Source organism: Crinia signifera, chromosome 6 (genome assembly GCF_055691185.1).
Source record: "Crinia signifera chromosome 6, ASM5569118v1, whole genome shotgun sequence".
NCBI classification, from domain to species: domain Eukaryota; kingdom Metazoa; phylum Chordata; class Amphibia; order Anura; family Myobatrachidae; genus Crinia; species Crinia signifera.
The window spans coordinates 107,054,730-107,077,020 of NC_139222.1; the positions used below are offsets into that span (position 1 = coordinate 107,054,730).

Consider the following 22,291-nt stretch of genomic DNA (forward strand, 5'->3'; position numbering starts at 1 on the left):
AAAAATAACCTGTTACGTGAACACGTGACTGAAATAGAAAGTAAGTGTCAGCGTTCTTAAGTACATGTATGCAGTGAAGCCTGGCTTGAAAGAAACCGCTACATGCATGCGAGACAGAACTTTGAAGTAAGTGTCTGTCCACATGCGGGAGTAATAGTCACCAGTGTCTGATCGCCCACTCGAGTTACATTGGAGTAGGTGGCCGGGCACCAGTATTATTGTGCAGTAGCGCACGCAGGGGGGGTTTCTGAGTATCCAGAAACCCCCCAGGAGTCTAAGGCTGAAAGCAAAGGGTCCCCTCTTTCCATGGGTATAAGAATTTTAAAAATCGGCCCATGGGAACCGGAGATATCTGACTTCAAAGCAGTGGTCCCCATCCAAGCCTGTTAATTGCTTTTCCTAGTCAGATATTTCAGGTTCTGTCTGACTTTTAGTTTTTCTGAGGGTATATTACAAAAGCTGGGACTCTCCCCCTTTGATGTACACTGCCTCCTGAACTCTAATGCCCTAGTCCCCAATACCATTTGGTAGGTGAGATTCTCTAGTTTTTAATTCAATTAAAAGCTAAGAAATCTAGTTCCGGGAACTGGAGATATCTGCAGTCAAGCAAGCTGTCCTCCCACCAGAAAATTATGAATAATAAGCCCACTCCACTATACACCCCTCCTCTGCGTATTAATCATCCTCTACCACCCTGGAAGTTATGTATCAGGACCCCTTCATTCAGCCCAATGCCCCCTTGTCCCACCATCTGTGCGGTTGATATAATACCCCCTACCACCCACGGGACATCAAAGCCTCTGCTCATAGCACCCCACACCCCTACCGCTGGAGGATCGGTAGGGGCACCAATACATTGCTATGCCCAGGGGTCTGCACTGCTATGCGTGTGTGTGTGTATATATATATATATTATTTTAATTGTTATTATTATTTATATACATTTGGTCTATATATAATACTTTAACTTACCCGGCATATACTGGGTCACCTAAGTGTCCATCTCCGTGCTTTGCTCCGCCCCTCTCTGGAAACCCACTTCTGAAAATCCTGCATTTGCCCCTGTTGTGCCCTGAGAAAGCACATCCATATAGCACCTTTGAAAAAGCTGCACCCCTCAAGCAGCGAAACGCGTTAGGAGGAGTTACCCTGGACCGGATCAACTACACCTACTGATTATCTTCACCCACCGAGACCATCTGGATTACCCCTGTCTCATCACCCACGCTCTTTCAGTTTATTTCCACCATTGGTCTTCATCCCAGCTGGACTCATTGGTCACACTGAGCGCAGGAATCGAGGTTGGCCACTTACATCACCTATCATCCAAGTCTACCAACCTTGAGGAAACCTGCCCCTATACAACATCTAATTGGGACCTCTAGCGAAGTGGAAAGTATTTGGCTATATACCATCCAAGCCGCCACTGATATTGGGTCATTGCCCACCGTGGCCCCAACATCGCAAGCAATTGAGGACACCCTTCCAATTATATCTGGGACTAGACCATCTGAGACACCGTGTGGTAACTATCAGCCCAGTGGGCCTCTTGATTATTTGCATCATCACACTTCTATACCCCACGGAACTGGCCACATCAGCCAATTCATCAATTCAGTTTCCGGTCCAGTCATAACAAATTTATTTGTTTTTATTCTCTTGTGCCCCATTCATTTTATTATTTCATTTTTTTACTTGTTTATATTGTGCAATTGTACCTAATATTCTTAATTGTTATTAAAACATTTATACCTTTCATCAAACCAGCGCCACTTCCTTTTCTTTTTTGCTTGGTCCTTGGGGCTGACAACCCCTTTCTAAGTGGCAGCTCTTAGCGAGACACCCCTGATAGCGCCTGTCGGTGCACCCTAGGGGGCACACCATTTCTTCCCGGGAACTGGAGATATCTGCAGTCAAGCAAGCTGTCCTCCCACCAGAAAATTATGAATAATAAGCCCACTCCACTATACACCCCTCCTCTGCGTATTAATCATCCTCTACCACCCTGGAAGTTATGTATCAGGACCCCTTCATTCAGCCCAATGCCCCCTTGTCCCACCATCTGTGCGGTTGATATAATACCCCCTACCACCCACGGGACATCAAAGCCTCTGCTCATAGCACCCCACACCCCTACCGCTGGAGGATCGGTAGGGGCACCAATACATTGCTATGCCCAGGGGTCTGCACTGCTATGCGTGTGTGTGTGTGTGTGTATATATATATATATTATTTTAATTGTTATTATTATTTATATACATTTGGTCTATATATAATACTTTAACTTACCCGGCATATACTGGGTCACCTAAGTGTCCATCTCCGTGCTTTGCTCCGCCCCTCTCTGGAAACCCACTTCTGAAAATCCTGCATTTGCCCCTGTTGTGCCCTGAGAAAGCACATCCATATAGCGCCAGTGGTTCCCCAACACCTTGCTGAGAGCAGTCTACAGCCCATAGAATGGCAGTAGCGCCAGGACCCGATGCGATGCTGCTTGATATTAATACATTTCTCAGCATCCCTATGGGGGATGCGGCAGCAAGTGGGGCAGGTGAAATCGCAGCAGGGATTGGAGAATCCTGCTGAGGTTCCTTCATATTCCATTCGGGGGATACTTAGTGTTAGCCACAATGGTCCCTTTGCACTCCCTGTCCCCTGCAGTGGGTGTCCCCGCATGATATAACACTTTGGAGTGACAGCACGCCTACTGTGTCCATCAGCAAGTGCACCTTAACTGCTGAGCAGGAGAAGCTCACACTGATTGTGTAGAGACAGTCAGCGCACCCAGTGCTGTGTATGTCCCACGCTGTGCAACTGCCGCTGGGTGAGAGGAAGCAGCGCACCTTCAGAGAGCTGTACCAGCGCACACTTACCTCAGAGCAGTGTGTCCCACGCTGTGGCAGTCTGAAAGGACAGCGCTATTACCCACAGCATGTCCTGAGCACCGCTGTTTATCCCTGCCGGGAGGGAGCTGCCACTCACTGATGGAGCGAGTTCCTGGGCATAAGCGCAGGCAGTGCTAGCATTGCTGTTCAGCCTCACAGACCTTACACTTCAAACTCTGCACTGCTGTGCATGCTTCTACTATAAAGAGAGACCTCCATACTGCCAAACCCTCCTATAGGAAAACGATAAGTTCCTGCACCATACACCTGTTGTACACCTGCCTGTTATATCTATCTGCTATTCTGCAAGTGGGGAGAGGTGAATGCTTCTTGTGCTGTAGGAGAGGTCATGCAGCTTTGGCAGTATAGTCGCAAGAACGGCCAGCATATCTATCAAACGTGCGTACACATGCACTTTTGTTCCGATATTGGCCCGTCCTGTCGGATGAAAATTAAACAGCACTGAACCTTCGACCGACCGAGTATGGAAGGACAAGAACGCTTTTGGCCGTTTATCGATCGTACAGAGGGAGTCGGGACAGCATACACACCTATACAATCAGGACGGCCGACCCAGAACGGAAGAACGGCCTGACGATTGTATATATGTGTACCCAGCTTTACCCCTTCACTGACTGTTAACTCTTTGCTCATTACTACAAATAAACCACATTCCTGGTTAAGCTTCCAAAAACGTGTGCCGTCTAACAACACCACAAGCACTGCTATATTCTATGCCAGCAGGTTATGGGCCCAGAGCCTGCATGCTTGGAAGATTAACTCCCTAAAAGCCGAGTGATAGCAGTGAATATACAAGAACACACAGATAAAAGTGAAGTGACATTTTTATAGAAGAGTTAACAAGTTGTATAACACAGGGCACAGTAGGAGCTTTGCTAAGCGTTCTCCAGGCAATCGCCATACCCACACTCTCCCATCTGATCGAAACAATGTGAAGCGTGATTCATCACTCCATAGGACTTGTTTCCATTGCTCCACCGTCCAGTTTTTCCGCTCCTTACACCAACAAAGTCTCTGTCGTGTATTGTTTTTTGTGATCAGAGGCTTGTGAGCCGCAGCTTGACCATGATAACCGAGTGTGTTTCCTGTCCATCATTTTATCAGCAAATGATCTGCTACGACGCTTGCTTCCATATTTATACATGCAGGAAGAGTCCATATTCACTTTGTCAGGAAGATTCTATTATTTCAGAGTTACACCAGGGTGTCCAAATGACTTTCTTCCACATAGTGTAGCACCTTGGTCCTTCTCTGGAGGTGAGAGCTCCAGGGAAAGATTGTATCTATATATTGCAAATTATCAACATAAGACTGCAACAGTTTAACCTTACATAAGTAAGAACTGCACAACCAAAGCTCAGGGGCTTTGGTTGTGCAGACTGCATTAACATTATAAACCCCATCGATGCATCAATCTTGAATTTTCAAAAAAAAAATAAAAAATCCTTTTCTGCTTATTATGCATTTGCATTGTTTTTTATTTTTAACTTTTATTCATATGTTTATGTTTTGTTTTTTTTCTGATCCACCTCGCAGAATTGTAGTATTTGTACATTTAAAATATATTTTTATATATATTTCTATATGTTTACTGACTGTGTTTATATTTATGTGTTAATGTCTATATGTTTAGAATAAATATTTCTTTAAAGATTACCAAGAAATTGACTGTTTACATATAGCCGTATTATCCCTGTATATTCATAACCTACGAAATAGAAGTATTATTGTATAGAAAGGTATAATGAACCAGTAGCTCATGGGCGCCCTCTGGTGGTTGAGAATGACTGACATACTATTTGTACTGAAGTCATCTTAAAAAAGAAATTTTGGGCCTGATTCAGACCTGATAGCTAGGCTGTGACAGCCAAATGTGTATGCGAACACAGCCCCCCACATGCAGTTGAAGGGGAGAGAAAGGATACAATGGTTGCTGTCCACTGAATGATTTCTGTAGCCTTTGGTCTGGAAAGTAAGTTACTTTTCCGATGGCCACTGCAGTCCGAATTCGGGGTCAAGAGAAAAGAGAAAAAGTATGTCCCTGATATGGTGCAACTAAATCATTAAAATGTAACTTTTATTAAGTAATTGTAAAATTAGCTGTAAAATATAAAGAACATATTCAACGTCAAGTGATATGAAGACAAAGACAATTAAGTGTTTAAAAGAAGGTGGCGAGCAGGTGGCACACTGTAATAAACACTTTTAATTCACACAGTCATATTAACTGTTTTTTTGTTAGTTGTGAATTTTCTTAACTGTGATGTATAATTTGCCGTGTTCAAACGTATTCCCTTTAATAAGGGCTAAATAGCCTGGGAATTGTTTGCAACATTTTGAAACATTTTATTTCATATTTTATTACAGAGGAGATTTGTAACAATCTGTTGGAGGTGCTGGGTTACAAGAGTGTCGGTTCCAATAGATGTATTAGAGCAGGGGTGTCATACTCAAATTCATCGGGGGGCCGCATCAGCAGTTTGGTCACCCTCAAAGGGCCGGTTGTATCTGTAGGTCCCCCTGTATAATTATAATGCCATGACACCACAGGCTGCTCCCCCTGTATAATATAAAATGAATGCCATGACACCACAGGCTGCTCCCCCTGTATAATAATAATGCCATGACACCACAGACTGCTCCCCCTGTATAATATAATAAAAGTAATGCCATGACACATAAATGATTATACAGGAGGAGCAGCCTGTGGTGTCATGGCATTATTATTATTATACACGGGGACACCTCAGGAAACAGCAGATATATATATATATATTTTTTTTATTGTGAGTGTGATCCTCATCCTCACTTACTGTTTCTCCGTCTGTCCTGCAGCTGCTGCGGCTTCCAGCTTTTCTTCACTGCTTGCTGCGGCCACACTGTCCCCGACTCCCGGTCCAGCTTCCCTGCCTGCTCCTACTTCTCTACAGACGCATGGGCGGGCGGCGTCATCGTCATGATGTCCCCACCCAGTGTCTGTCACTGCCAGGCAACAGAGGGAACAGGCGGCCGGGCCCTCCTCCACGTAGCCGTGGAGGCCGGCGGCCATGTTTCTGTAGCCGCAAACATATGTGTCTACAGGAACATGGCCGCCGACAGTGGAGGAACAGGTAAGGCGGCCGCGGTGGGGTGGGTGAGAGGAGGTGGCCTAGGCAGGAGCTGGGACATCTCCTCGCGCGGGCCACATGACGAGGTCTGGCGGGCCGGATTTGGCCCGCGGGCCTTGTGTTTGACACCCGTGTATTAGAGGTTTTTATCTCTATATTTTGATTTAATTAGTAGAGGGTGGGCTGATTTCAAGAGGCGGTTAGATGTAAATTTTCAATGTTAATGTATGTCCTGTATTGTGTATAGTATGAATTAACCAAATAAGATTGCTGTGAATATTAATCCCAGATCACACTGGGTTCACCTTCACCCACTATTATACTGCTGTGTGTGATGCAACTATAATAACGGCTCTTGGTATGTATATATTAGTCAGTCACCCATCCAGCAGCGAGCGTTATTACATCCAGAGCTTCCCGCGTAATTTGAATATCATTGGCTAAGCCGAAATTCTTATAGGCACCCCAATTGATTATGGGAATTCGGGGTCATGTGACGTCAGCCACCCACCCCAAGCAGGCATTGACATGACTGCTTTCCCAAGGGAAGCCCATAAAAAGCTGGGCGTTCCCCTGCTGCAGCTCTCCATCCCCACCCCGGCCCTTCCTTTACTGTGCGAATGTGTTCACACAGGGGGTTTGCACATGCACATAATCGTGCAAACCCCCACCATCAAAAACAGGGCCAAATTTGGACCCATAGGACCCCCGTCTGAATTGGACCCTTTGCTAAGCTGCAGCTTAAAATGTTCAAGTATCTGGGTGGTTGATAGACAATAAAGGATGGGGTAGATCGGAAGTACAATCTCACAAGTAGATTCCTTTGTGGGGGATACGGTCACTAGGTCTACAACAACTAGGTTGACAAGCATTAGGATGACACTACTAGGTCGGTATGCATGAAGGTCGACATGGGGTTAGGTCGACAGGGTCATTAGGTCAACAGGGTCATTAGGCTGACATGGGGAAGGTCAACATGGGATTTTTCTTGTTTTTTTTTGGAGCCGACGTCCGATATTTCATGCCCTACCACCCACTAGGGCATGGTGGGAGAATAAAATAGTGTGCTGAGTGTAGCGAGCCACTGAAGTTGAATGCCAACCAATCATTTACTTGCACATATTTAGTACCAGTTACATATCATGTCCTCAGTAGTGCCAGTTACAAACGTCCTTAGTAGTTTTTTTTCACTTTCAGGTATGTATGGTTTTCGGAATATTTTGGATAACGGATATTTGGATAAGGGATACTCAACCTGTATATTATAAGAAAAGCAGATGAGGAGAGTGGGCCCTGCTTGTGAGAGTTTACTTAAAGCATTCTAATAAAGTAATTAAAAAACAATCTTTATGTGCATAAGTATAACAAATACAGGACAGTTAATAAGACCATAAATACATTTGTGGTCGTTCACCAACTTTAGAAAAATTAGTATGGTTTAAATTCCAACAATAATTACAAGTCAATCGGGACTCCAACTCCATGCTGAAGAGGGCATGGCTTCACAAGAATGTTACAATCGTGAGTCACACCCCTGGGCATGCACTGTGCTATGAGAGCTGCTGGCCATGCACAGGGTAATTGGTAGATCCAAGTTGGAGAGCAGACCTTTCATGCATAAAGTGAAGGGGGAGGAGGAGGAGCAATCTATTGCCTTTACTAACCAGTGCCCGAGGCATGGTGAGCAAAGCAAGCAAAGGTCCATTTGGGCTCCTATATTCGAACCTTGCTCCTTTTGTGCTGTGTCATATCAGTGTGACATAAGAGGTCCTTTAACCAGCTAGGATCTAGACCTAATCATGCCACCAGCCCCTCTGTTTCCAGTGAATAGAGCCTGTGTACATAATGCCCACGGGGTGGGACAGTGGGATAGTCCCCCAAAAACGGGACTCTTGCGAAAATCTGGATGGTTGGGAGGTATAGAAAACATATATTAACAACGTAACTGTCACCACAAGTTAAAGGGATCCAATAAGAAAAAAGGAGTCACTGCCTTATACTGTAAAATAAATTCATGGGCACTAGTTCCTCTTAACCCATAAACAGGACATCCAGCCAGTGACAGAGTTACATTTTCAGAACACTGAGGTTTGAACTGTTATAGGGGCCCCATCACAACCAACAACAATAGGACAACATCCACGAACTTTGTGGGCCCCATAGTAAAATCTGATGATGGAAAGCCCCTTCCATCATCACCATCACCACTAGAATCCCCCAGAGAGAGGCAGAAGAAAGAGTGAATGGAGTGAGAGACAAGGAGGGTGTTGGCTTAAGAGAGAGACAAAAAGAGAGAGAAGCAAGAAAAAGAGAGGAGCGAGAAAGAGGGAGAGAGGAGTGGTCAGGGTGAGAGGGCTTCATGAAAATAGAGGGAATGAGAGGAAGAGAGGAGTGAGAGAGAGGGTGTCAGAGAGAAAAAGAGGGAGGAGCAAGAGAGAGGGAGGGGTGCGAGCATGAGAAAGAGAGCATTTCAGGGAGGGAGAGAGAAAGACAAGTGCAAGAAAGAGTGAGAGTGTCAGGGAGAGAAAGGGAAGATAGGGGGGGTGTTATGGAAATAAAGAAATAATGGGAGAGAAAGAGTGTCAGGGTGTGTGTGTGAGAGAGAGACAGAGCCAGACAGAGAGTGTGGGGAAGAGAGGGAGAGACTGTCAGGTGAAAAGGGACTAAAAACGGAAGTATGTGGAAAGAGGTGGGGAGAAGAAGGATAGAGGAGATAGAGACTATAGGGGCGGAGATAGAGATAAAAAAAAGGTGAGATGTAGGGGGAGAGAGAAAGAGATGGGGCATTTGAGAGAGAAATAGAGGAGAAACAGCAGGTAAAAAGAGTTGGTGACACAGAAGTTGGGGTAAATCAGGGGCGGATTGGCCCACCGGGAAACCGGGCCGTTTCCCGGTGGGCCGGCACATATTGTAGCTTAAGGGGCCGCCCGGCGCCCACCCTAACGACCTGCGCCCGCCCGCAGCAGTCAGCGTCTCTATCGATTGCTGGGCCGCGGCACTGTGCCCAAATTAAAGATGGCCGCGGCCAGCATCGCATCCACCCAAAGCCAAAATGGCCGCGGGAAGGCTGGTGCGCATGCGCCGGCGCACTCAGCTGCTCCCGCGGTCCGTAGGATGGCTGCGCTGGCCTGGCGCTGCCCCCTCGTGATCCATCCCAGCAACGCGCAGGGCTGGATGAGATCTGATGGGGGGCGGCGGCGGCGGTGACAGGAGCATCCGAGCAGGCAGCCAGCGGTAAACATACAATTTATACAAGTGTTCAGTCAGTGTGCCAGCAGTGTGGGAATGTCTGAATGATATATTTTTCAGTGTGTGAATGTTTTTATTATAAAAGGTGTTGGAATCGCTGCAGCTGCACTACCTTATTTTATTGTTATTTAATGGAGCATCTAATTGCTATGTTCATCATGATCTCTCATCTGCATTGTATATGTATATATATATATATATATATATATATATATATATATATATATATATATAGCAAGAGGGGTCCTGACACTCGTCCTGAGTCCAACAACTGCTTGGTTGCTTTTCCACCCCAGTGTTAGTGTGCGGCATATGTTTAATGGCATCATGGTGTGTGGCATACGTGTAATGGGCATCACAGTGTGCAGCATATGTATAATGGGCATCACGGTGTGCGGTATATGTATAATGGTGCATCACGGTGTGTGGTATATGTATAATGGTGCATCACGGTGTGTGCCATATGTATAATGGGCATCACGGTGTTCGGCATACGTATAATGGGCATCACGGTGTGTGCCATATGTATAATGGGCATCACGGTGTTCGGCATACGTATAATGGGCATCACAGTGTGCAGCATATGTATAATGGGCATCACGGTGTGCGGTATATGTATAATGGTGCATCATGGTGTGGGGCATATGTATAATGGGCATCACGTGTGTGCCATATGTATAATGGGCATCACGGTGTGCGGCATACATATAATGGGCATCACGGTGTGCGGCATACGTATAATGGGCATCACGGTGTGGGGCATATGTATAATGGCATCAGGGTGTGCAGCATATTATAATGGAGCATTATGGTGTGTAGTATATGTATAATTGGCATCACGGTGTGTGGCATATGCATAATGGGCATTATAGTGTGTGGCATATGTATAATGGGCATCACGGTGTGCGGCATACATATAATGGAGCATCACGGTGTGCAGCATACGTATAATGGGCATCACGGTGTGCAGCATACATATAATGGGCATCACGGTGTGCGGCATATGTATAATGGGCATCACGGTGTGCGGCATATGTATAATGAGCATCACGGTGTGTGGCATATGTATAATGGGCATCATGGTGTGCGGCATATGTATAATGGGCATCACGGTGTGCAGCATATGTATAATGGGCATCATGGTGTGCGGCATATGTATAATGGGCATCACGGTGTGCAGCATACATATAATGGGCATCACGGTGTGCGGTATATGTATAATGGTGCATCATGGTGTGGGGCATATGTATAATGGGCATCACGTGTGTGCCATATGTATAATGGGCATCACGGTGTGCGGCATACATATAATGGGCATCACGGTGTGCGGCATACGTATAATGGGCATCACGGTGTGGGGCATATGTATAATGGCATCAGGGTGTGCAGCATATTATAATGGAGCATTATGGTGTGTAGTATATGTATAATTGGCATCACGGTGTGTGGCATATGCATAATGGGCATTATAGTGTGTGGCATATGTATAATGGGCATCACGGTGTGCGGCATACATATAATGGAGCATCACGGTGTGCAGCATACGTATAATGGGCATCACGGTGTGCAGCATACATATAATGGGCATCACGGTGTGCGGCATATGTATAATGGGCATCACGGTGTGCGGCATATGTATAATGAGCATCACGGTGTGTGGCATATGTATAATGGGCATCATGGTGTGCGGCATATGTATAATGGGCATCACGGTGTGCAGCATATGTATAATGGGCATCATGGTGTGCGGCATATGTATAATGGGCATCACGGTGTGCAGCATACATATAATGGGCATCACGGTGTGGGGCATATGTATAATGGGCATCACGGTGTGTGGCATATGTATAATGGGCATCACGGTGTGCGGCATATGTATAATGAGCATCACGGTGTGTGGCATATGTATAATGGGCATCATGGTGTGCGGCATATGTATAATGGGCATCACGGTGTGCGGCATATGTATAATGGGCATCACGGTGTGCGGCATACCTATAATGGGCATCATGGTGTGGGGCATATGTATAATGGGCATCACGGTGTGTGGCATATGTATAATGAGCATCACAGTGTGCGGCATATGTATAATGAGCATCACGGTGTGTGGCATATGTATAATGGGCATCACGGTGTGCGGCATACATATAATGGGCATCACGGTGTGGGGCATATGTATAATGGGCATCATGGTGTGTGGCATATGTATAATGAGCATCACAGTGTGTGGCATATGTATAATGGGCATCACGGTGTGCGGCATATGTATAATGAGCATCACGGTGTGTGGCATATGTATAATGGGCATTACAGTGTGTGGCATATGTATAATGGGCATCACGGTGTGGGGCATATGTATAATGGAGCATCACAGTGTGCGGCATACATATAATGGGCATCACGGTGTGCAGCATATGTATAATGGGCATCACGGTGTGGGGCATATGTATAATGGCATCAGGGTGTGCAGCATATGTATAATGGAGCATCACGGTGTGTGGCATATGTATAATGGGCATCTCTGTGTGTGGCATTTGTATAATGAGCATCACAGTGTGTGGCATATGTATAATGGAGCATTACGGTGTGGGGCATATGTATAATGGGGCATAACGGTGTGTGACATATGTATAATGGACATCATGTGTGTGGCATATGTATAATGGCCATCACGGTGTGTGGCATATGTATAATGGACATCACGGTGTATGGCATATGTATAATGAGCATCACAGTGTGTGGCATATGTATAATGGAGCATTACGGTGTAGGGCATATGTATAATGGGCATCACGGTGTGTGGCATATGTATAATGGGCATCATGGTGTGGGGCATATGTATAAAGGGCATCACGTTGTGTGGCATATGTATAATGGGCATCATGGTGTGTGGCATATGTATAGTGGGCATCACTGTCTCCCCTCCCTGCATCCTCCACCACTTTGTGACTCCCCTCCCTGCATCCTCTGCCACTCTGCATTCCCCCTCCTACCCTGCATCCTGTGCCACCTTGCCCCCCTCACACTCTGCGTCCTGTGCCACCCTGTGTAAATCCTCCATCCCTTCGTTCTCAGCCACCCTCCGTCCCGCCTCCGACCCTCCCTGCATCCTCTTTCACCCTGCCACTCTACTCTCACCCCTCGTCACCCCCTTCTCACCCTTCATTACCTATCCCTCTCACCCTGTGTCTTCTCATTCCGTTGCATAATGTGAATTTTAGCTTCTTTTTTTTTAACGCATTCTGTGTGGCATTTTGTGAATTTTGGATCATTCCATGTGTCATAATGTGAATATTGGCTCATACTGTGTGGCATAATGCGTACAGATTTTTCGATAGAAAAAAGGGCCCTCTTGTTATGGTGTATGTGTTCAAGGGAGGTGGCCCATACTCAGTGTCCCACGGCGCGTGGGGGGGGGACAGTTGGGAGACCCCCTGTCACCCCCCCTGTCTCTATCTCCCCAGCCCCACAGGCTGCAGAATAGACCCTGTACGCATGCACCTATTCTGCAGCCTGAGGGGCTGGGTACATTGCCAGCAGCTCAGAGAGCCACTAGCCATGCCGCCCCCCCCCCCCATAGCGGCAAAAATTGGGCGTGGCCTCGTTGAAATAGGCCACACCCCATACAGATAGGCCACGCCTCCAGAAAAAAAATTGGGCGCGCCTACGGCGCGCAACAACCACCCTTCTTTGGGGCTGCTTCAAGATATTTCCCAGGCTGCTTTTAATTCCCAATCCGCCCCTGGGGTAAATAGAACACAGGAAATAGAAAAAGATAGTAGAAAGAAAAGGGGACAGGGAGAGAGTGAAAAAGAGGATGTGGAGGATAAAAAGAGAGGGGGAGAGACGTGAGTGAGAGGGGGACTGAGAGAGAGGGGTGAAGAGGGGATCGAGGGGTGAGGTGGGGAGAAGTAAGGGAAGGGGTGAGGTGACAGGAGGTGACTGGGGGAGAGAGGGTAAGGTGAGAGGGAGCGAAAGGGGGTGCAGTGGTATGGGCGATAGGAGGTGAGAGGGGCTAAGCTGATGGGGTGAGGTGAAAGGGCAAGATGAGAGGAGTTGAGGTGATGGGGGGGGCAAGATGGGTGGGGGTGAGGTAACTGGGAAAGGGGAGATGGGGTAGGGCTTCTTCACACAAGCATCGGTGGGTCTCCCTTTCATTGACACCTGCTCCCACAGCCAATCAATGGGGTTAGGATAACGGCACAGCACTATTTAAAAAAAAATTGACTTTAGAAAAAAAGAAAGTTTTGAGGGATTGCCTACAGTGGTGTAACGAGAGAGGGTGAAACTGCTATGGTGCCTGGTGAGTTGGGGGCCCCAGTACCAAGCAGGCAATCTCCTACACCATTTTTATTTATTTTTCAATACTGCTGTTCTGAAAATGCGCATGCGCAGACACAAAACATCGCTTCCCCGTGTGAATGGACCTGAATAAGGTCGGACCTGTGATAATATTGTGTAACTAAGCAAATGACCAATACCATTATCTTTGGTTTGCAATTTGTATCTGACTCTCAACATCTGTCCTTACTGGGCTAATATAAATGTGCCCAATACCATTTTCCTTCTGCTGTCTGTGTAACGGGGCCTACACATTCCATGTGATCTCACTAAATCACTTAGAAAATACCCCTACATCGCTGTGTGTGTATAGGCATAGCGATAGCAATGCATGAGCATGCACGTTGCTAACGCCCGGCAAATAATATCCAGCAGGCTGGATAAATCTATAATTACCAGTGTCAGAGCCACAGAGAACACTGGCCCTGACAGATCACTAAGCGGCACATTGCTGTGCAGTGCTGAGCGATCTGAGCATTCTAGCATCACCCAGAACGCTCATCTCCCTCAGTATAGGCCGCGTTAGCTTTATTATATACATGTTAACTGAACAGTTCAAATTCTCTTGATCTGTAACCCATTACTTTGTAAAGTTAAACAGGGAAGTGCCATCTTTCCTTTCACAAACCTGGAATAACTACCATTACTAAGTAAATATGTGTGTGTGTGGCTACTGTAGTGCTCCCAAGATGGCTTATTTCCTGCAAATGTAAAACTTTTTTTTCTATATAAAATGGAGATATATATACTATACTGTAAGACCTGTTTAAAAAGAAAAGGAACACATTACAAAATGTCATGCCAAGCATGCCAGCACTTACAGCTTCACAAAAAGTGAAGTGCACTAGAGTTCTAGCTTACATGGAAACCTGCTACCTATGCTGGAACACACTTCGCAGCATAGGTTAAAAAAAATAAAATAATGACTACTGACAAATATTATGTTATTTATTTTATAAATGAATCACACAAGAACCCAGTTAGAAGTCCTGGCAGTCACATGTTGGCATAGGCCACTCCAAAATGCCCAACTTCTGCCCTCACACATTACGTCACGTCCGGTTTGTTAACGCGCCGCCTGCCACTGGCTTGTCACGCGCGTGCGCCGTGCGCTCCGCTCCCGGCGTGCATCGCGCTGCTGCTGACGTCAGCCGCACTCTGCCCAGTCCCCGCCGCCATTGGTGTGTGTGGAGCCTGTGATTCCCGGGCCAGGCCTGAAGCCACACAGCCAGCGGGCAGCGGTCCCCGAGCCAGCGCCAATCTCCCGCCTAGGCCCGGACTGACCCGGCGAGCTCGACACACTCGGAGCTAGGCGCCCGCTGAGTAATCGCCCACGGCCCATACCTGTTCTCCGGGCCCCGGCCTGCAGTAAGCTACTCGCCCCGTAACGTGTGGCCCTCCGGTTCCGCTCTTCATGAATGATGTCTGCCACAAGCGTGGATCCGCAGGTGAGGAGGATGTACCCCGTGACACTCTCTGCAGGCCCGGTCCTTATGCCAGGCTGTAGGCCGCAGTCTCCGCTTCTCTCCTCGTCATCCGCCCCGGGCCCCCTCCCCCAAGTGTCCTCACCCGCCTCCCACATGTCTCTGCCCTCGTCAAACATCCTCGCTGGGCCCGCTGCGTCTCGCCCAGCAATATTTGGGGACTCGTTTGTGTCCCTAGCCATACACATATATACACGTATATTCTATCTATAGTGGTGGATCTCACAGTCCCTGACATTCTCATCCAGTGTTCTCTCACAGCGTTCCTTCCCCTTTCTCCATCCCGTTATCTGTGTGTCTCCATTGTCTGCACCTGGTGACCCCGATTTTCAGCTCCCTCACATATCATCCCATCCTGGCCCCTCCCATTTCTTCTGCCAGCATCTTGTGCTCCTGCCATGGCCTCCCACCCATCACTCATCTGTCACTGACCCTTCCCCAATATCTTACAGCATCATCCTGCATCTCGCACCCACCTCCCACATCTTCCCCCCCCCCCCCCCCCCTCTTTATCAATAGCCGCTTCCTGTGTTTCTTGATGATTTCACTATATGGCCCAACATCATGTATATGTGAATCATCCATTTAATTTATTTGAACTACTTTGTCATATTTCATCTGCTTCAGACTTGTTGAATCCCACCAGTTAACAGCTGCCTGCATTCTGCATAGCATCCTATATCAATCTATAGTGTTCACTCTTGCACCCTACACCCAATCAGCGGAAAGGCATATTTAATTTTTTTGTAATGGCTACTTTATTATCCTTTGTTTGCCACAACGGATCTGCAGCAACGCCCAGTTACAGAGTACATAAAGAAAACAATGTTTTCAGGTGCCCATTCGCATCTAGTACAAAAACGCATGCATTGTGCTACAGCAGCGTGCTTTTTGGAATGGCTGCACATGGTTTTTGTGCAATGTGATGTGCGTGGGCACCTTTAAACTGGGCATACACTAGGGTGACTTCTCCACTGAAAGACGTTGCCTGCAATCCCCCATTGAGGTGAGCAGAACCTTTCTGGATGGCAGAATCACATGCAGTCTTTTTACATGCGACCCCAGCCAACCCATCTCAGAAATAATCCAACCGATTGCTTCTGCAGCTGGCACCACTTGCAGGCTAGGATGCAATGTGCACTGGGCCACGCATTAGACCTGCTGTCAATCACTTGCCATTCGGATGCCTTTGATGTGATAATCCCCCCCCAATCGCATGAAAAAGCCCACATTGGTATTTACCCTGCACACTAACATTGTTTATATTGTGCCACAAGGCTAGCAATACATAAATGCAAAAACAACAAAATACAGTGCAAGGCAATATAGGACACGTACTGAATCTGACACAATGTTCCAACTTGGTCGGCTGCGGTAACTTCCACTAAAATTTCCCCATCCCAAAACTTTTTTTTTTTTGGTCTCTACAACCACAAAACAAATGATTTCTTGCTGTAGGTTTTTCATTCTATCCTGCCTTTTGTTCCCCTAACTTGATCCCATATAATTGGTCCTCATTACACTACAGTTTTTCCTATCTCAGTGAATATATCTTGTGTGACTTTCCAGTGTTGTCATTATGTGTTCACACCTACATAAATAGCCACATCTAATCTATTTTTCTCTCTTTATTTTTGGGGAAAATTACAACAGAGACCAAAAGGCCAAGACAGTAAAGGTAAATATTTTAAGATTTGTATTAACATACCAGCTACAATAAGTAATTCACCTATTAACATTCATACATTTTTATAAATTCTGAGCATACTTTTTTTAGTTGCTCCAAAGACAGTGGGTAAAACATAATTATCTTAGTATTTGTAGGTATGTTATAGTATCCTAAACTCATCTATAATAGGAAAAGGCCATTAATCCTAAAAGACCAGTGTTTTCATAATGAAAATGTAGGTTATGTTCATGTCTATATATAAAAATGTGGTATTGTTAAATATATTTGACATAAGTAATCTAATTACGTACTCCAAGACTTTCAGTTATTAAGCATATGCCAGATTACCTTGCTCTTGGTGTTCAGTGAGGGCCACATTAGCTGTTTTCTATGCTGTTGTGCTAGAAGCAACCACTTGGCAATGTCTCATCAGACTTCCAGCCAATATTGAAACCAATTTCATGTGTAGTAGCCCACTTAGGGGTAATGTCCACTTTACATCAACTTGACATGTTATGCTGTGTACACACGGCGAGATTTAACATTAGATTTTGACTATATAGTCAAAATCGCATGCATAACGCACAGGTTTTTTACCTTAGAATCCCGATGCGTGCTCCGTGACAGCACAAATCGAAACACAGATAGACAGGGCAGCAATGACTATATAATGCAAATTGAATGTAGATTGCACGAATTGTATGTAAATAGCACAGAGATAGCAAAGATTGCATAGCACTTGAATCTTAAGTCGAATAGTAAGGGAATCTCTCTGGGTGTACACACCATTAGTCATATTTAAAGCTCATAATGCAGTTTCTATTAAGGTAGCTTTGTGTATACAATTATGGATAGGAAATCCACTGCCATAGCGACCTTTCACTTAATCAAGTTTTATGGATAACCAATGTTGTCCTCATGTTCATTTTCACAAGTGCTCTACCCGGCTTTTATTGCACGCAACCAGGCACCATCCTGCTCCAGGATTCTGATGGGCACAATCAGTCACAAAGTACTTAAGTTATGCTGGGTACACACCAGGACGACTAGGGCCCGATCCGCACAATCTAGATCCAATTCCGATCAATTGGATGTAGATTGTGTGCTGATTGGGCCCTTTTCTGACCTGGTGTGGACCGATACCGATCCGATGCGCGGTCCCGCGGGTCGGTCGGTCGTTATTGAGATCCTACCTGCTGCAGGTAGGATCTCAATGACGACCATACAGCCGGGTGCGGGTCGCCATCGGATCGGACCCGCTCACGGTGCACATCGTGAGCGGGTCGTGCCCCCCGCGTCATCGTGAGCGGGTCGTCCTGGTGTGTACCCCGCATTACTGTCACAGTTACAAAGATCCACCCCTCACTTTTAATAGGCAGGGTGCAGTTTGTACAGTGGGAATATTGCCAGGGGGGGTAGATAGATGGCACTGTCACTGTGCATTGCTGGATACTATTATATTTAATCCCCTACCAGCAAATAGTCCTCATGAGTCTTTAGAAAATAAAAATGTAACATTGTTAATTTCTCATTCAATTAAAATAAGGATTTTTATTTTAAAGTTTGGCACTTCTCTCTCCTAGATGGCAAAATATTTCGGGGAGGAGTTTAACTTTAAGCTGTAGCAAATCCCTTTTAATAAACCCACAATATTCAGTATATTTATTACAAATACTTGATAGGTACACTACAACTTTGTTCTAGTGTGGAAATCCCCCCCCCCCCCCCTTTTTTTTTCTTTCACAAAAGCATATGAAATGGTGAAGCACAGTTAAATATGATAAATGTATCATTAGTTTAGTGGCAATTCAACATCCCATATCCCCTGTTATAGCTTGTATTTAAATTGTGAGGTCAATCCTTGCCATGTTAGTTTGCAAACTCAATTTTTCCCCAAAAGTTTTTCCACTAGGGCGCTCAAACAATGATCTTATTTCAGTTCAAAATGGATCCTTGCACCAGAAGGACAGCGTGCATGATAATGACTTCGAGCAGTATCTGTCTGGGCAGTCCAATCAGGTCAGTATGTTTGCTTTGCTAGAATTCAGTAGCTTCTTACTACAGCAGTAACTGGCATCATTTATGAAATTTGGTTAACACAAGCAGTTAGTATATAACATTTTTCAAAGGTTTGTCGCAAATGCCAGGTCGCACCCTGGATTTGAACACTTGTCCATCCTGGGAGTGACCCGGATTTTGCAAAGAAAGGTACCCCACAGCGATCCGGCAATAAGCCGGGTCGCTGATATAATCAGGGGGCAGCGCTTGGAGCCGACACTGCCTCCTCACACTGCACAGTAACCCGTGTCCGACCAGGGATTAACCATTCTTTTAACCCATGTCGGAATGCTGGGTTGCTGGATGTGGTTTCAGGAGACCTTTTCACACCAAACGTTGACCTGGGTAAAACCAAGGTCAGACCTGCGTTTTTTGGGCAATGATAAAGGGGTATTAGTGGTGCTGCAATGTTACTGCTTTTATTTTATTCTGATGTTTGCTTTTTCGTGTGGATGGGGAGATTGCAGCTGTGACGTTGATTTATACACTGCATCCTGATAACTATTATAGGGAGATTGTATATTTAATTTTATGGGGGCATCTTATTTAAATCGGAACAAAGAAGTATTCTTAGCGCCCCTTAAGATCTGCTGGTTTCCAAAGTGGTCCAGTCATGTGTGTTTTGTGGTGGTCACGTTGAGTTGTAAACCTATACTTATGAAGCCTATCAATTTGCATTTACTAGAGAACACTATTCCTAATACACAACTATATTTGTCTTCTAACAGAGCAACAGTTACCCATCCATGACAGACCCATACCTCTCCAGCTATTATCCACCATCTATTGGTTTCCCATATTCCCTGAGCGAGGCGCCGTGGTCAACTGGTGGAGATCCTCCTATCCCATATCTTACTCCTTATGGACAGCTCAGCAACGGAGACCACCACTTCATGCATGATGCAGTGTTTGGCCAACCAGGTGGACTGGGGAATAACATCTACCAACATCGCTTCAATTTCTTCCCAGAAAACCCAGCATTCTCTGCCTGGGGCACCAGTGGCTCTCAGGGTCAGCAGACTCAGAATTCTGCCTATGGGGGCAGCTACAGCTACCCTCCAAGCTCTTTGGGAGGAACAATTGTGGATGGACAGACTGGGTTTCATAATGAGACTCTAAATAAAGCACCAGGAATGAACAGCATTGAGCAGGGCATGGTGGGGCTTAAGATAGGCAACAATGTTACCGCCTCTGCAGTAAAGACGGTGGGCTCTGTGGTCAACAGTGTAGGGATGCAAAGTGCTTTGTCTGGTAATGGTGGCACAAGTATAAGCATGCCACCCTCAAAACCAACCTCATGGGCAGCCATAGCCAGCAAACCCGCCAAACCACAGCCCAAGACAAAAACTAAGCCCGTGACCATTATCGGAGGTGCACTGCCCCCACCTCCCATTAAACATAACATGGACATTGGTACCTGGGACAATAAAGGCCCTGTTACAAAACCCCCAATGCCTCAGCAGATTCCATCTCCTCAGTCTATCCCTCAGCCACAACCCCAACAGCTGTTGCAGCCCATCCCAGCTCAGCCTCCGCCGATGTCCCAAGTTCCCTATCAAAACCCGCCGCCACCACCACAGCAGCAAGCACCACAGAACCGCTGGGTAGCTCCTCGTAACAGGAACGCTGCTTATGGGCAAGGTGGGGGCTCAGAAGGCAATCCCTTGGGTGGGGCGCAGCCTCATGCTGTCCCTGGTAGTGACTCCCATCCAGTGTTGGAGAAGCTGAAAGCCTCTCACAGCTACAACCCCAAGGACTTTGACTGGAATCTGAAAAATGGAAGAGTGTTTATCATCAAGAGTTACTCAGAGGACGATATTCACCGTTCCATCAAGTACTCTATCTGGTGTAGCACAGAGCATGGAAATAAGCGTCTGGACAGCGCCTTCCGCTCCATGAATGGCAAAGGCCCAGTCTACTTGCTCTTCAGCGTTAATGGCAGTGGACACTTTTGTGGCGTGGCTGAGATGCGGTCACCCGTCGATTATGGCACCAGTGCTGGCGTCTGGTCACAGGACAAGTGGAAGGGCAAGTTTGATGTCAAGTGGCTCTTTGTCAAGGACGTCCCCAACAATCAGCTGAGGCATATCCGCCTGGAGAACAACGACAACAAACCGGTCACAAACTCGCGGGACACGCAGGAGGTTCCCTTAGAAAAAGCAAAATTAGTGCTTAAAATCATTGCCACTTACAAGCACACGACCTCCATCTTTGATGACTTTTCTCATTATGAGAAGCGCCAGGAGGAGGAAGAGGTCGTGCGCAAGGTAATATACCAGCCTTGTTAACTCTTGGTCCTTTTGCTGTCTGTGACTCTGGTAGCCATAAATTGAAAGAAAAAAAAAATTAAATGGCCGCTCTGCAAATATAATACCATGGGAGTAATCTATTGTAGTCTAAAATGTCATGTCTTCTATATATAACTATATATACACATAGATCAGATAGTACTCTAATAAATTCATAAACCATTAGCAAGGGTAGTGGTACACATGGCAGAGCTTATCCCAAACAGCTTACAGTTTAGTGGGGAATGGCATGAAACCTGCCCAATAGTTTAAGATAAGAATTCCTTCCACAGTTACGTGGTGGTATTATGAGAGAGACTGTTTGGTGCAGACGTTCTCTGGTACCCTGACAAGCCATATTTTGAAATTCTATCTACATTCAAAACTGGATCGTTCAATGGGGAGTATTTCACACACACATGGGAGAAGCTTTAAGAACAGTGCCCTTTTTAATGAAGGTATATTACTTCGTTATTGTGCACAACAGAAATGTGTAATGCATCCCTATTCAGAAGTAATGTATGTACTGTTCAGAAAGCACCTGTCACCTACACACAATGAATACATTGTGTAGGCTATACCAGTATTCATGAGGCTACAGCTTTTCCAGTCATTTGGAAATATTGACCTCATTGAGGCATGAGACACATTATGCCTCAGTGGTGTCAGCAGTTTCCTAGTGCATTGATTAATCTGAATCTTAATTTAGCCCATAGTATGCATACAAGGACATACACTTTGTTCTAGAAGATCCCCAAAATATGGCTTGTTCGTGATACTAAACCAGATGGTTGCATATCTGATTTAGTGTTTTAACAAGGGGATTGTACGTGGAAATAAGTATTGTGAAATGGAGATCCCATCTCTTCAGTCTTGTGGCAGAAAGGGTGACTTGTGTACGCTGTATGTTAAAGGGGTTCTGTCTTGTATATGATACCATGTACTTTTTTGAAATAAATGACACTGTCATCTAATCAATTTGTTCTAGCACGTCTTGAAAATTGCTAATAAGGATATTTTCTTTGATTCATTCAAACGGATTTGTGTTTACTTTTCCTTCTCTTTCCCTTGGTGTCTACTGTTTAACATGAAATGATAAAGTGACCACTGACAACAGAATACTTGTTTCAAGTGTTTAATAAAGTTTTTTTTTTTTTTATATCCAGAATTTCCCATATTAGCTTACCTT

General features: G+C 45.7%; 1 protein-coding gene across 4 annotated transcripts in view; it reads left to right on the forward strand.

Annotated features, from left to right (window-relative positions):
• The first annotated feature begins 14,712 nt into the window (after positions 1-14,712).
• The window catches only part of YTHDF1 (YTH N6-methyladenosine RNA binding protein F1), a 37,617-nt gene continuing 30,038 nt past the window's right edge, over positions 14,713-22,291 (forward strand). For 2 of the 4 annotated variants that reach the window (XR_014444434.1, XM_083146775.1), the window contains exons 1-4: positions 14,713-15,051; positions 16,741-16,765; positions 18,657-18,775; positions 19,543-21,081. Coding sequence is in view for 3 of the 4 variants with exons in the window: in XM_083146775.1 (XP_083002901.1) it covers positions 15,022-15,051; positions 16,741-16,765; positions 18,657-18,775; positions 19,543-21,081 (1,713 nt within the window). In the remaining variant the exon portion in view is untranslated. Of the gene's footprint in view, positions 15,052-16,740; positions 16,766-18,656; positions 18,776-19,542; positions 22,222-22,291 lie in introns of those variants that run through there. The other 2 variants (XM_083146776.1, XM_083146777.1) reach the window with 2 other exon arrangements.